The sequence below is a fragment of the Cryptomeria japonica genome, chromosome 11 (genome assembly GCF_030272615.1).
Source record: "Cryptomeria japonica chromosome 11, Sugi_1.0, whole genome shotgun sequence".
Taxonomy (NCBI): domain Eukaryota; kingdom Viridiplantae; phylum Streptophyta; class Pinopsida; order Cupressales; family Cupressaceae; genus Cryptomeria; species Cryptomeria japonica.
The window spans coordinates 591,200,677-591,217,545 of record NC_081415.1 but is presented as its reverse complement, the minus strand read 5'-3'; the positions used below and the strand labels follow the sequence as shown (position 1 = coordinate 591,217,545).

The 16,869-nt window shown below is 36.9% G+C and overlaps 1 protein-coding gene across 1 annotated transcript in view; it reads left to right on the top strand.

Annotated features, from left to right (window-relative positions):
- LOC131076320 (IAA-amino acid hydrolase ILR1-like 5) overlaps positions 1-6,882 on the top strand; it is a 74,407-nt gene extending 67,525 nt beyond the window's left edge. The window contains exons 4-5 of the mRNA XM_058013450.2: positions 6,096-6,224; positions 6,320-6,882. Of these exons, the coding sequence (XP_057869433.2) occupies positions 6,096-6,224; positions 6,320-6,727 (537 nt within the window). The 3' untranslated portion in view covers positions 6,728-6,882. The remainder of the gene's footprint in view (positions 1-6,095; positions 6,225-6,319) is intronic.
- The last annotated feature ends 9,987 nt before the right edge of the window (positions 6,883-16,869 follow it).

The window sequence follows — 16,869 nt, the reverse complement described above, 5'->3', positions numbered from 1 at the left end:
GCATTGACTGACTCCCCTTTGATCATAGCTATATGATTTATTTCTCTCTTTAAAGCCAAGGTTCTACTTGCATTGGATATCTCAAATGCATCTTCAAGTGCTTTGAACATGTTGTAGGCTGTTTCATGTTTCCTTATGATGGGCGTAATATTATCCCTCACCCCATCAACTATGATTTTGATGGCTTTTTCATTTCCCTCTATCCAAGTTGCTTTGTCAAGTTCAGTCTCAGGTTCTGTAGTTTCAGCTTTTACAAATGATTCAACTTTATTTTCTCTTAGAATCATCTTAATTCTGAACTTCCATGTTGAAAAGCCATCGCCTCCTCCGAGTCTATCTTTGAATCTAATAGTGCTGGCCATTTGGAGAAATGTGATGTTGGATATATGCTTGTCTTGAATTTTCCACAAAATTGAATAGCCTCAGGTTCGATTTAACTATAGCTCTGATACCATGTAAATGTATTTCAATTTTCAATTCAAGGTGCAAGTTATATTCAAAGTAATTTTCCTTTCAAGCATAAGTTATTTCACAATATAATAAATCTGATTTCTTTTCTTTGTTGCAGGTGGAGAGACAGCATTAATGTTTTCTATGTTCTCTCCACAACATTTTATTGGTGTATATATATCATGGAGGGGACCGATCAAGTGGTACCTTGATCGATCATGTCCTTTGGACATGACCGACCAAGATACCCCTTGGTCGTGTCCCTCCATAACCGATTGCTTAATTGGTGTCATCACATATGCAAATGAACTGATATCATTTCGGTAATAAATAAAACTAATCCGATGGTAATCGGTGGCACTATTAATCGGTTTAAACCCGATAACATTAGTTAGTCGGTTATCAATTAATTTACCCAAATAACATTAGTTAGTCGGTGGAATGCATTAAGCCTGATCATTGTAAATTCGGTGGCTATTAAAGTGGTAACCCGATAATGAATTGGGAGGGTTAAAATAAGACCCGATCATTATCGGTTTATTAGTTTAATAGTTTGCACTCAATCAGTTTGCATGAGTAACGTAATTGATAAATGCTGTAACAGAATAAGGAGAGCAATTATAGATAAAGGAATAATCAGTGAGATCTGAATTTATTGATCGATGAGATAGATGATTGAATGGGAGACTTCATTTATCTCCCATTCGATCATTTATCTTACCGAAGCTATTATGTATCAACAGAACAAACAAAAGGGAAAGTTTACAAAAGTATGGAGAAGGAAGCAAGAGCATGATTTTGAGAAGTAAGAATCTATGATTGTGCAAAATGCACTTCATGCACAAATTTGAGGTGAGGGAGAAGCATGCATTCGGGCGAGCAAACGATTGCAATATCTTACAATTTCCGTGGAGAAGACAATTCAAAGTTAGATCAGTTGATGCATATTCTATATAAAGGTAATATGCATCTCATTAACATTGATTTCAGGAAGGGGAGAGTTGTTGAAAAATGAAAATGATGTTGATGTCAAGAGGAAGTATTGCAGATAGGGGGAGTTCTCTTTGTGATAGTACTTGAACATCCCTTTGCCATTGATGTCAAAGCGGGAGAGTTAGAGACATGCAAAACATTATACCATATTTATAGGTTATCTTTGCGTGAGGTTGACATCAATGACAAAGGGGGAGATTGTTGGACATTTTATTATTGATGTCAAAGGCGAGAGGATTATTGTCATTGATGTCAAATATTTCATAGCAGACCTTGTGCAAACTTTATATTTGATTTGGAGCAGACATTATAGCATCATTTGAGAAGACATAAGTGCAGATTGGATCAGACAAAATGCAAAAATCAGATCATTAATGGGCGGACCCATGAAATAGTATTCTTTCTATGCACATGCTGATCAACTAGGAGCTATTGCAGCAAAGTCTTTATTTCTTATGGGAGATTAAAATAATATTAATTAGGCCACTTTTCTAAATGGTGAAACCTCCTAGTCTTGTCAATTTATTATAAAGGAATTACAATAAATTAAATTATGGACTGACCTAGACAAAAATTCATTGAAATCTTCATCAATGTTGGCCGACCTAGACAAAGGTTCATTTAAATCTATATCATGTTGGCTGACCCATAGTTGGTGCCCAGTTTGCAAGGAAGATTTAAATTAAATAAATATTATTATTTTCTTTTTGGATCGACCTCTCCAGAGGGGCTCTTGGATGAAGGGGCATTATGTAAGATATACATCGAAGAGGGTGAAACAATAAGCAATCAAATGAATTTAATTTGAATAAGAGCAGATCTAGAGCAGTCCTAAAGTAGAGAAATATGAAGAGTATTTCAGATTTGTTTTTAAGCATATTGGAGCAGATTTATGAGACATACTCGAGCAGATTTATGGAGGATTTGTGAGCAGATTCATAAAGTAGTTATGAGCAGATTGTGAGGAGATTTATAAGAAGATTATAAAAGACAGATTTATGGCAGATCTAAAAGAGGTGTTTTTGCAGATTTAAAAGAGGATATATAGCAGATTTATAAATAATTTTTTTAAAGAAGAGATCTATAGAAGGTTTGTAAAGAAGAGTATATGCGAGACTTAAAAGAGGAGTCTATGGCAGAAATATATGTGAAAGCATTGCATTCAGATTTGTGGAGGAATGCATTGCATAATCATCAAGTAGATTTGTGAAGAAGAGCATTTGTATGATAACAGTTGGATCACCTACAAGCAGATTTGTGAAGGAAAGTATATCTACTTAGAGATTTTGTGAAGACAGTTTCATGATCATCCATTGAAGAATTCGGAAGTTGGTGCTTCCTAAAGGAGGGATTGGCGTCTCTTGCTAACTTGGTGCTGAGCTGTGGGTGGGTGCCTACGAATTAACGGGATTGGTGTGTCTTATAGGTTGATGCCTAGGAAGTTTGTAAGACAAGCTTATATAAGCAAATATTTTGCCGTGGTTTTCTCTCGCAAGGCTTTCAATCTAGATCTTGTCTTCTCGTGTTGTGTAATTGTTGTATCTTATGTGAATGATATTGTGCAATCGATATGCTTATGGTATTAAGTTTGAAAAAGTAAAGAATTGTATTATATTGTTTCGCCCCCTATCCTCCCCTCCGCTCTTAGTATAATCGCGTGCTCATCATTTTCTTGGTGGAACTTGAAAAGTTTCATAACCTTTGTTGGCCCCTAACTACATTATTAAAACTCCATTAAATCCCAATACTCATTCTGCACTTAACATCTTTTTTTAATCCTGGCTTTCTTGATTATTTATACAACACATAAATTTTGTTCAGGATCTGACTCAGCTTTCGTTTCGTCCCTCTCTTCGGAGAGGACCATCATTGGGAATCGACAAGATTCTCACAACCCCGTCAATCTCTGATAAGGTTTCCAAATATGTCTTAAGGCTGTTAAAACCTTGCACTTCAAAGTTTTTAAGTCTTTTTCTCCTTAAGCGTCGTTCTATGGTTTTGTCTTTGAAACTTTGTTGGGACTTGACAAGGTGTGAGTACCTTGTCGGGTCCCAATGATGGTTGTGAAATCAATGAAGAAAGCCAAGATAAAAGAAAAGATGTTAAAAGTGCGGAATGACTTTGTCTAGATTTAGTGGAATTTTGATAACTTAGTCAGGGCCAACAAAGGTTATGAAACTTTTGAAATTTCTGGCAAGAAAGCCTCAAGGAAAACATGTCTGACAAAGGCAAAGGCGATAGTATGCGTATATATATGTATGGATATGTATGTATGTATATATGTATGTATGTATGTGTGCATGTGTGTATGTATGTTTTTGAATTCTAGAGAATCAATCAATTTGTATTACCAACAATGTTAGGTCATAAAATATAGATTTTGCTTGCAAGAGGAAAGCCTTCGACAAACTTTAAGATCTTCACAGCTGTTTAATCATAACCAATGAGAGTCAATAGCAAGGGATATAAGTCTATAAGCTAAAATTCGTTCATGCAATAGTTTGTTGTTCTTTTCTTGCTATGAATTTAGTACTTGGTTTTTCTTATATTAGTACTTTTAGTATGCAAATATTGCTTGTATATGTGGATCAGCATTTGGGAAGTTTGTTTTTTTGATCGAGTGTAAAAGTCAGGGCTTTTGAGAGGGCCCTAACCCTTCTATACAAAGCAAGAAAGATGGGTCAATGAAGTGCAACTGATATCAAGGAGAAGCAACATGGGACAAGCAGCAAAAGGACTACAAAATTTCAGCGAGCCATTAATACCACTACCTAAGGGGCTAAACTCAAGAAACAAAGGGCATATAGCCCATGGACCAATGAAAACCTATCATATCAAGGTGGTTTGAAACCAAAATGTACCAAGGATCATTGAACAACCCCTTCCAATGGATCCTTACCAAAGTAGCTAGATACATTCCCACCACTTCCTAGGTGTGTGTATCCCCGTATCCGATATGGATATGGGTATGATACAACACGAATACAGGTTGGATATCATACCCATGCGGGCCCATAAAACTCTAATTTTCTAACTATGCCAGATATTGTGTGATCCAATTTTTTAAAAAATTGACATATATCTTCCTAAATTTTAAAAACTTCAATCATATGATTTTTAAAATATTTTTTGATATGTATAAAACTTGCAACAAATGAGAAAGACAAATGAAATGTTTTTCTATTTCAGCAACCCATTTTTCTGTGTCTTCTTCCAACCCAACTCTACTATTTTTTTGTGTTTTAATTTTTACAAATTTAAAAAATATATTTGTTTATAATTTTATATTTATATTATGTTGTTTAAACATTAGAATTTTTTAAAAACTATTTTTTAAATATAAATAAAAATTATTAATACATATTTAAATGTTATCTTTATTAAATATTAATATTTAAATAAAAAATTTAATAGTATTTTAATTTATACTTACCTATATGGCTATAGTTTTTAATTTTTAATTAAGATTTAAAAAATTAATGTTGAAAGTGAATTTTTTATATTTATCAAGTTTAGATTATTATTTTTTGTTTAGTTCTTTATATTTAAATCTTAAATTTTTAATATATTTAGATGTAAGTTTTTAAATTTATATTTAGATTTTGTTTTATTTTATTTTATTGACAATATTGTTAATTTAATTATAGATCTTGGTTTGTATATTTTTTTTTATAGTGTAAATTGTTATATCAACTTATAATTATTAATGTAGCAATTATGTGTCTATATTGCTTTTAAAGTAATGAAAATCTCCTCTAATTAAACTTAGAATTGTGTTAAATATATGTGTGTATTTTTTTATGAATGTCATATCCAGCTGTATCCATATTGGGGGTCTTAAAAAACGGCTGTATCTGTATCTGTATCAGTGTCCATTCAAGTTTGATCCGTACAACAAGTTTCTTTCTTGGCTGGACTCCCAGCTTTAATAGCCTCCCTTGAGGCACAAAGGAGCAAAGGGCTAAGCGTCTCTCTCTATTCCATCCTCCTCCTTTCTTTACTTGAACTGGGTGAACCCTGCATAGTGCATAACATTTGAAGGGCCGGGAGCAATTGGGATTCCTCAACACCTCCATCTGCTATTTCTTTCTCCTGACAGACCTCCTATAGTAACTCTTCTGAGTGGTCCTGCTAACCTCTTTAACAGGAAGTTGAGAAGGAATTGCGTGATCTTTTTTTCTCCAAACAGGCCGTGAGTGTTTGTTGCTTGGGCATTCTGCTGCAGCATGACTTACTTTGAGGTAACTGTTACAAACCACGAGTAAATCCTCAAATATAATCCGATGCCTCCACAATAACACACAATCCAGAATTTGGTAAGGTTGTTGATTCATAAATTTTTTCTAAAAACTTTGTTTGGTAGCAATTAATTCTTTCTTGGAACTATAGCACAACTCTTGGTAAGAAAGCATTCATAAGACAGATAAGATTTAAGAGAATACCAACTTTACCAGCAACTCCAATGTCATTAATTCCTAGAAAACTAACATGGGGTATTTGTAAGTTCATCTTCATAAGCAATAAGCACAACATGTTTTTAATCAGCTATGCAGCATTCTATATTGCTAGGTTGGTATTTTTTCTGCATAAATAGATGCTTTCTTTACCACATTAAGGAAAGAGGAAAGCTCATTCAATTGTCTGTAAATAAGGTTATCTCAATTGGGTTTATTAATGGTGGAGAGGGACATAATGTTATACCTCATAAAGCCAAAATTGGAGGATCCTTGCGAAGCTTGACTACTAAAGGACTCACTAATCTTAAGAAAAGAGTCAGAGAGGTCAGTTCCTACTCTTCTCATCATCCATTGAAAGTCAACAATTGAAATTTTTTGCCTTGGTTCAGGAAATAAAACTTCTTGCGGATTGCTTGTAGGTAATCGAAAGCCAAGCTGTTGTACACAGATGCAACGCTTTTGTAGATTATTTTGAACATGTGCCCATGTACCCCGCTGTGGATAATGACGAAATTTTGCACAATCATGTAAAAGAAGTTGGTGCAACCTTGCTTGGTTTAAGCAATGTAAAGACTGCACCACAAATAATGGCAGGTGAAGACTTTTCATTCTATCAACAGATTATACCGGGTGTAATGTTTAGTGTTGGTATAAGAAACCAAGATATAGGTTCAACTCATTCGGTACATTCTCCATTCTTCTTTTTGGATGAAGCTGTACTTCCTGTTGGAGCAGCTCTACATACTGCAATTGCAGAAGTGTATTTTGACAAGTATAGGGACAAGGGAAGTCAAGCCCCTATTGAAACAAGACACACTGAACTGTAAGTTGCTAATATTGCATTGGTTTCATCATATCTCACATACAATTTGTATTAATTATTATGACTAGGGTGGATTAGTGAACTTGATGAAAATTTTATATTTTCCAGATATACAGCCACTTTGTATTGAATGAGGAATCCTGAAAAGATTAGCAGTTATTTAAATGTTCAAAATGTCCTGTAATTGTTAGCCTGTAATATTGTTTCTCTATTATTGTTTTTGTGCATGTATAAGTGTTTATTATTGATCTTAGGAATGTTGCATTAAGGAGTTTGCCTGGACATCTTTTTGCTCTGCTCCCCCATACCTTCATCTCTAGTTTGATGTTTGTTTGCATATTGTTTTATAATAGAGTCATAACTGTAATGTCCCCTCTTCTGGTTCTGCTCCTTGTTGAATAATCCTTCAGAGATATAAAATCTCTTCCTTAACTCCTTTCTAGGAATCTTAACATTCACTAAGAATGTCCTTAATCCAATCCCTACATTCACTGAGAATGTCCCTGATCAAGGCTCCACATTCACTGAGAATGTCCTTGATCTAATCTTATCATTCACTAAGAATGACCTTTAAGTCAATCCTCAATTGCTGGTAGTTGTAAACACCTGCTGATCAATGGAAATCCTTCTCCTGAAATACCAGGGCTGAGCTCTGATCTGATCAGATATCTTGCTGATCAATGGATGTTTACTGTCTCCCTTGTCATGTTTCTCTGCTTGCTTGAAGAATTCGATCTGCTCACGTGCCTCCTGAATTCTGTATCTTCCTTTGGCTGGAATGAAGGCTTATGAATGAGTACTTATGGTGAATGTGTCAAATACCCTCCTTGATTTGATCTTCTGGAAATGAAGCAAATATAAATCTGTATATCAGCTGGGAATGAATATTGTCTTTGACTCGCTGCTGCTGGGATTTGTTGATTCTGATTCAAATGGCCAAAAATGAATGCCGTAATCCCTTCCTATTGGATTGATCCTCAAGCTTTATACATGTTCCCTCCGAAGGGTTACACCCTTACAAGATATGCCCATCTCTCTATGAGAGATCGCAACTCCTTATTTTGATCTCACCAAGAACAAGGATGTTACTGCCTGTAACTTAATAACGGTTCTGATCTGATCTGATACATGGTGATGTCACTGGATGTTTTTGATTCCTTTCCTTTATATCTCTCAATGTGAAGGAGAGGTCACACCTCTTCATCATGTATGCCCTTTGGCAAGAGACACACCCTTTCACCATTAGCACCCTTTGAAAGAGTGCAACTCTTCATTATTTCTGCCCTTTGAAAGGGACACAACCTTTCACAATCAGATCTGCACTTCTGATTCCCAAATTATCCCCCTTTCAAATGAGTTCTCCTCTCCCTTTTATACCTCATATTTGGGGGAGTCACAACTTATCATTTCATGCCTTTTGACCATTCATTAACTTTAATCAAATTTTAATTATATTCTTTTATATTTTAATTTAATTTTTATTTTTACTCTTATATTTTAATTTTATTATTATTATTTATTATTAAATTATATTTCAAAGTGGGGACATTGCAATAACATAGCATAAGAGAAAAGGGAAAACCCATGTGATAACTAGATTTCATGATGCAAGAGCTCAAACCAATGAAGTCCAATACATCTTTGGTAATATGTTGGGCACATCTTTTATAGTCTCTGCACCCTGAAAGTGGTATCAGAAAATGAACAGTGATCAAAATTTTGTGCACTCTAAAGACTTAATTATATTATTTGTCATATTGCTGATAAAAATGTCTCATTAAATTGTGCAGAAAGACCAAAATACATGTAGTTTTTACATCTGAATATTTGCAATGTCTAGTAACTTCCTTGATGCTTAGTATCCCCTAATTAGCACCTTTTAATAGTAGCATCCTTGGTGCTTAGTATCTCCTAATTAGCATCTCTTAATTGCAATATGTCGTAGAGGAAAAGTTTAGTCAGTTCATTGTTTTACTTTTGTAGAATTCAAGAGCACTTTATATTTCCAAACAGATTGAGTTATGAAATAATTTACTAGAAAAAGCAACTGTAAAAGTGATAATGTGATGGATTGGTGTCTTTTTTCTTGCAAGACATTCTTACAGTTACACTCAAGGGCCCTATGAAATAATATCATCTTTATGTGGAAATGCTGTGGTTAATCCTTTTAGTGGAACCCTTAACTGGGATATAAAATTTGGTATTCATCAAAACTTTTCTTAAGGCTGTAAACCATATGATTAATGCTACCCAATGCTTATGAAACTAGATTTAGGTTAGTTAATATGTAGCTCTTATCCTTCCCCTCTTTTCTGATGACTAGGATAACAAGGAGGATCCAAATCTGCAAATCTTTTGGTGATAAGCATACTTAAGAGGTTGTCCTAAGCCTCCAATTTCCTATCAAGAATATGAATGAAAATAGAGGTGGAAGTTTACAAATCTGAGAGTATCTTTAGTAAAGGAAATTCATAAAAATAAAAATACAATTTGTAGCACCAAAAGGATTGTTTGGATGAACCCAGTACCAATGAGGAATAATCCTATAGAAGTCAACCACCACTGTATAGTCATTATGACTGTTCAATTACAGTATGGCACAAATTTTCATGCATTAATAAATCTGAAAAATGAAAGAACTTCAAAATAAGACATCTTTGTAAATTGTATATAATGTATCTAAAATAGACAGGTTTGCACCTCAACCAACATTTATTATAACAAACTAACTATATCATGGTGCGCCAATTTTATGCAATTGTTTTTATGTATGTCCAATCTTAGCTCCAATAATAGTAATTTATCATTTGAAGAAAGCGGTTGGAGGGGGAGTTGAGAAAGCTTTGAAAACTCAAAGCTTGAAAAACTCCAAGGTTCATCGGAGACAAAAAATCACTGTTTTGGCCACCAGTACAGTGGCAGAAAACTATGAAAATAATAAACGTGCTTCCTATTTCATACAGGCAATAATTTCTTGTTGAAATCCTCATAATTAATGGGATAAACTATGAAGTGGCAATCAATACGTTGAAGGGATTGAAAAGGCACAAGTATTTCCAGCACAATTTCAACCCCCCTATTTACATTTTGAATGAAAAAAGAATATATATGCATACCTGTTGTGACCATTTCACACATTGCCCCAATTAGAATGGGGACCCCCTCTTTTTGCCTTAGGTTTTGCTTTCTCTTTGCTTGTTTTTCTCTCTGCTTTTAGGGTTTTGAGTGAGTGAGTGGTCTGCCTGGGCTGGCTAGATTAGGGCTAAACCTTGGAAGCTCTTTTTAGGGTTTCTTTCAAGCTAAGTCTAGTCTTGTTTAGGGAGGTTGTTAGTCGTCTGCCTGAAGCCTCAAGATTGCCAGAATGAAGCATGCCTTTCAGGAGAGTCAAGATTGCTTAGATCAAGGAACAGGGAGAATAGGTCTCAGGTCAGGTCTAGATAGAAAGAGAGTTTTTCTTGTCAGGGTCCTGTTTGTTTCCCTGTCCAAGTTAGTTGAGTAGAGCTAGTGAAGAAAAGGAGTTGGTTTGATTAAGTTTGATGGAGGATGAAGCGAATCAAGGTAACATCTAGCCTGGAAATGTCAAAATCGCTCCTAACCCTTTCAGAGGGTCCAGGGCGAAAATCATTGTGAACCTCTTTTTCTCTTCATTTTGACTAAGTGATGCTTTCTAGGGCACGTTTGGAGGTGAATTGATGTGTTCTTGCCTGGAGAGGGATTTGATTGATTTTTGAAGAGCAAGATGATGCCTGAAAGAGGAATTTCGCTCTTGACCCCTCCAAAGGGTCCAGAGCGAATTTCATCCTAAAGACTATTTTCTTGCTTTTGATAGACTTGCAATCTTGTTCCTAGCCTAGAAAATGATCTAACTTTGCTTTGTGAGATGGCCTGAAACGTGAAGACTGAGCAATTTGGCCTGGAATGGAGATTTCGCTCCTAACCCTTCCAGAGGGTCCAGGGCGAAAATCTTATTAGAGCTTATTTTTCACTAACTTTGGTTAAATTGTGATGTGCAGGGTCTCTTGGAATGAAGATTGGACACCATTTGATACCTTTGAGGATTTGGAAGCTTGTAAATGAAAAATTTTGGACAAGAAGGGAAATTTCGCTCTTGACCCTTCCAAAGGGTCCAGGGCGAAATTCCCAAAAGGCTCTTATTTTGCAATGAAGGTGGTCAAGTTTTTGACATGAATGGAAGAAGAATAGCTTGTTTTTGCCTCCTGAAGAAGTTCCAAATTGAAAAAATGAAGGATTTTGCCCAAAAGGAGAATTTTCGCTCTTGACCCTTCCAGAGGGTCCAGGGCGAAAATTCTTCAATCACCTATTTTCTTGCAAAGTCAAGTCAAGTTTTGGTTTTTATGGCATGGATGAGAGAGTAATAGTGTTTTCTTCCTTTGAGAGGTGAATTCAACTTGAAAGGATCATGGAATAAGCCTAAAACCTAATTTTCGCTCCTGACCCTTCTAGAGGGTCCAAGGCGAAAAACTCTATAGGAGACATTTCTTGCTCAGTTTGGTCAAATTGAAGTGTCAAAGGCATGGTGAAAGGAAGAATGAGCATGTTGAACACCTTGGGCATGTTTAAAAGTGAAGAAAATGAAGGATTCTGGCCAGGAAAGGCAATTTTGCTCCTGACCCTTCCAAAGGGTCCAGAGCGAAATTCCTTATAAACACATTTTTTAGCCTTCCTTGGGTATGAAACCTTAATCCTAACATGATGAAACATGAAATCCCACTTGGCAAAGAAGTTTTTAAGTGAAAAAATGAAGATTTTTGGTCATGATTGCAAATTTCGCTCCTGACCCTTCCAGAGGGTCCAGAGCGAATTTCCTCAAAATCACCTTTTGATATCAAATTTTGCTAAGCCAAGTATGGGATAAGGTCAAACATAGGAAGAATTACCCTTGGGAGTGAATTGAGATTGCAAGAAATCATCGAAAAGTGAAGGAATTGAGCCAAATGGTGAACTTCGCTCCTGACCCGTCCAGAGGGTCCAGAGCGAAATTCCTAAAAACACCTATTTCCTTGCAAGGTCAGAGCAACTTTTTAGTTTTTATGGCTTGAGTGGGTTTGAGGAAGTGTGTTTTGCCTTTTGAAGATGATTGAAATTGTCAAGAGGAAGCAATTAAGCCTAGAGCATCATTTTTGGTCCTGACCCTTCCAGAGGGTCCAGGGCGAAAATCCTAAAACCTATCTTTTCTTCCAAAGATTGGACTAGACCAAGCTTAGACATGGGTTTGAGAGGACTTTTGAATTGCCTTGAAATGGAATTGGATTGCTAAGAATGAAAATTTTGAAGCCAAGAGGGAAATTCGCTCCTCACCCTTCCAGAATGTCCAGAGCGAAATTTCCAAATTCTCCTTTTTTCTTGCAAATTCAAGACAAGATTTTGCTATTCATGACTTGGATGGGAGTGAGGCGTGATGTTCTATACCTTGAAAATGATTTGAAGATGAAAGGATGAAGGAATTGCTCTTAAACCTAAAAATCGCTCCTGACCCTTCCAAAGGGTCCAGAGCGAAAAATCCAAAACCAGTGCATTCCTTTCAAGTTTGTGCTAAGACAAGGCTAAACCAAGCTAAGAAATTGCCCTTGAGACCACCTTTGAGTGGATGTTTGTTCCAAAAATGATGATTCTAGGCCAGAGAAGGATTTTCGCTCCTGATCCTTCTAGAGGGTCCAGGGAGAAAATCTCAAAATCCCCTATTTTACCTTGCAGGAACTAACCAAGCCTGGATGGAGTGAATGAAGAAGACCATTGCCTAGCCTTGAGGGGTGGATTCAAGACAAAATGATGAAGGAGTAAGCCTAAACAAGAAAAATTGCTCCTAGCCCTTCTAGAGGGTCTAGGGTGATAAACCCTAAATTCACCTTTTTCTTCCAAATTTGAGTGAGACTAAGCCTGGGCTACAGTAAAAGATGCCATTTGGAATACCTTGAAAAGGTTGTGGACATTCAAAAGTGAGAATTTTGAGCTCAGGAGAGAATTTTGCTCTTGATCCTTCCAGAGTGTCCAGAGCAAAATTCCCAAAAATGCAATATTTCCTTCAAAGTTTGATGAGCTAACCCAGTGATGGAGAGAAATGAACCCCGGAGATTGCCTTGGAGGAGGTCAACGATCAAATTAAGGTGAATTTTGACCTAATAAGCAAAAATCGCTCTTGACCCTTCCAAAGGGTCCAGGGCGAAATTTACATTTTCACCTAATTTCCTCATGTGAAATGATAAAAGTTTGAAATGCAAGACTTTGATTAGGTCAAAACAAGCATAAGCTCGCCCTCTGGGAGTTTTTGGAAATGATAAACAAGGTATTCAGGACTTAATTTGAAAAATCGCTCCTGACCCTTGCAAAGGGTCCAGGGCGAAATTCTTAAAAAAACCTATTATTCACCTTGTTTAGGCTAAGTTGAAGGCAAAATGCAAAATTGTGATGGCAAACCTAGGTTGTGAAGATTTTGATTCATGAAGCAAGCTAGCTTAGATGAGAATTCAAACAAGTCTTGAAATAATTTAGGCCTTCATCACTTCGGATATTTCAGTGCCTAAGAAGCAAAGAGCCTTCATTAAGCCTTAATCAAACCTTGCCGTTCCTCAATTTTCACTAAATTAACCAAATTCAAGACATTTGGCGAGTCTAAATTAAATTCGCATGAATTAAGGCCATTACAATTGAATTAATTAATTTTTGAAGCCTTAATATAAATATAAAATCCACCTTGGAGGCCTTAAAATCAATTTTAAAATTTAAAAAATATAGGTGAGCGCTCAAAATGCATTTACTTGCTTTTACAAGCAAGTCGGCCTCTTCCTAAAAGGAATTTTATTTGTTTTATTGCTAAAAAACTAGGTCGGCCTCATAGTTAATTAGGGTGAGTGCCCTATATAAGAGAGGAGTATTGTTTGAAAATGCAAATCATTCATTCATTGTTTTAAATGCGATTTTGAGAGGCAGATTGGAGGAGCAAAATCTAGCAGATTGGAGGCGAATTTCTTAGCAAGTTGGAGGATAATTTCCAGATCTTGAAGGTGTTTGAAGGCGAATTTCCAGATTTTGAGAAGTTAGTGGAAGGCAAACTTCTTTTGAAGGCTAAATTGAGGTGTAGTTCATCCAAAAGAAGACCACAATTCAATCCTTATCCAGCAAAGTCTGATCTTCTTTCTTCATTTCTCAAGGTTCATAGTTAGGCTTTCAAAGGAGAAGGTATGAAGAATCAAATTGTTTGAAGCTCTTATTCAAGATTTGTTTTGATTTTCATAGCATTTTTTAAAAAGGTCTAAGTCTTGAAAATCCAATTTTCATTCATAATTAATTTGAAAATTTAGAATTTCTGGATTTATCATGTCATGTTCAAACTAATGTTTTAGAATCATTCCCTTTGAAAGGTCTTAAATTCTATACTTTAAGGTATGATGCTTAAAGACTAATTTAAAATTTTTGTGTAGGCATCAAATGACGACCCCCAAAGCTGGAGGATCTACCAGTCAGCAGGCCCTCATCAAGGAAGATCAGAGGAGCAACGAATTGGAGACCAGGATCGTGTCCCAAGTGGAATAATATCAGAGACACCAACTTAGGAAACTTCAATGTGAAGAAGTTTCGAGAGGTCCCCTACATTGGCAAGCCATCACCTATTGCAAGGAAGATAATCGAGAGTGGCATCATCAAGGCGGCAGGTTTCCCTCCCGCAATCAAGTGTTATGAGTTGATGATCGAGTGTGCCTGCCACTATGACTCACAATCAAGGACGATCGTAACCAAAGACCGGAACATCTTAGCCTGCCTTTTAGAGGAAGCTACAAGCGAAGCTCTTCATCTTCCGGACCATAAAGACATGATCTACAAAAGCCTAGAAGGAGCAAGGTCGATCTATGAAGATGATCCTGAGTCCTGTTTTAACTTCATCAATAAGAATTGGTTGCTCAAAAGTCGGCCTCACCTGAACAAGATTCCCAATACACCACATATGATTGACTTCCAAGAGGAATACAGAGACTTGATAACTTTGCTCAATCGAGTTACAGGTGCTTTTCAAGCCTTCTTCTTCGAAAAGTGGATGTTCTTCTTCATACAAGTGATAGTCCAAGGAAAAGGAATGCTTCATTGGGCCAGAATCACTAACAATTGTCTGGACGTGCAGTTGAGAAGGCTAAGACCCACCAAATCATTCCACATGAGCTCATATGTTATATATGCCTTGATCAGGAGTTTCGAGTATGCAGGGCTCCCTCACAGAGGAGTGATTGGAAGAGGACCCGGAGAAATAAGAGTTTGTGATTCTTATGCTCATCTGCATCATCCGCCTAGAAGTGATTACAAGTTAGTCAATGACACCTTCACGATGAACATTACCAGGATATTGCAAGGAGGAATTCACAATCGACTGTCTCTGGATGCACAAGAGCTTGTGAAGAAGTATGGCGCATGGTTCATCCAGTTTCAAAAGTTCACATACATCAGAGTTCATGGGTGTCCTTCACCTCCTTACATGTTGCCAAGATATCCAACAGACAGGATAGTACTACTTGAGGTGACTAGACGATTGGCAGCTTATGCGAAGGCATCCAGACACAAGCATGGAAATGGGATTCCCGTGCCCATCATACTAGGGAACTCAGTTGCGGTGTGTCCTAATAGTCAAGCCGCGGAAGATGCAGAGAAGGAATTATCTTTATACTCATTCACATCCTTTGCCTCGCGAGAGAATTTTGACCCTCATGGTTATATGGAGGAGACAGTCGGTAGAAAGTACAAGCATGAGTTTCAGGTGGAGGACTTTTGGATGAATCTCCCAGGTGATTTAGAGGTCAAAAGAAAGATGCATTCCAGGCTACCCTTAGATCTCATCAGGAAATGCAAAGTTTATAGAGTAGCCGATCAAGCCCAGGATAATGGTAGATATCTCCAGTCGTCCTATGAGAAAGAAGACAAAGAAGTGAAGATAGATTGGAATGAGCCCGAGGTTTTAGACTTGAGAGCTTTGATGGCTCCTGTTTTATCTTGCACTCGCAGATGGGTGGATGTACAACATTAAAAGTTGAAGGGGCAGAATGTACCTATGACATTCACTTTAGAGGCAAGACCAGAAGAAGGAGAAGCAAGTGTGAGTGAGAATACTTCTCATTCCAAAGGCTCAAAGGGGAAAGAAGGACCTGAGAAGAGAGAACCTTCCAAGAAGAAGCAGAAAGCAAATCCTGATCACCCACCAAGCATGTCTTCTAGACATGAAAAGGAAGCAAGTCAAGGAGAAGATCAGAGGCAGATAGTATATGAAATTGATGAGTCTATGGAATCCATGGTACAGAATGATAAACAAGAGAAAGGACGGACACCTCAGCATTCATCAAGTCAATCTCCCCAAGTTGGTGCTAATGAGCAACACGAAGAAAAGAATGATGATGAAGCAACATCTCCACTCCGGGAAGATATGCCACTACCTAAAAAAATACAAGCGAGGGAAACAAGATTTGCCATTCCTGATTGGCTGAAAGAAAGACTGACGAGGGTAGTTGTGGTTGAAGAGGAAGAAGATGTGTTTGACTTGGAAAGCCTTATAGGAAATTCTCATGAGGTAATGGAGAAGAAGAAGGCCACAAAGATGTCTAAGGTAATTAGAGATGAGACAGGATCCAGGAAAGTGCAGGTAGCTACACTAGTGGTGGACAAATATGAGGATGAGATTCTTGAGGAAGAGTATGACTTAGAAACATTTGAGCTTGGTCCACTTACCTCCGAGCAAGCGATGGAAGAAGCAACTGATTCATTTGAAGCACTTAAAGACAAACTTAAAGAAGAAATGGAAAAGAATAAGAAGCTTGAGAAGGAGGTCAGTGCTTGGAGGAACTATTTTAGTCATCTTAATCAAACCTTGAGACGTTAGGATCCAACAGTGTCCCCTTTACAATCACTCCCTCTTGAATCAGTAGGTGAGGCAGAAAGGGTGAAGAGCTTGGTTCAACTTGTGAGTTCTTGGATTGATAAATCCCACACGGTAGCCGTTGAATTTGCAACAAGAATGATGAAGACAGTTCATTGAGCTATCCAGGTCCTTGAGATTATCCATAATCTAATGATAACTGTAGCTGCATTCACTCACACTAGAGATGTTATCATTCCTGTCTTACAAGTGATAAGAGAAACACCAAGACGGAT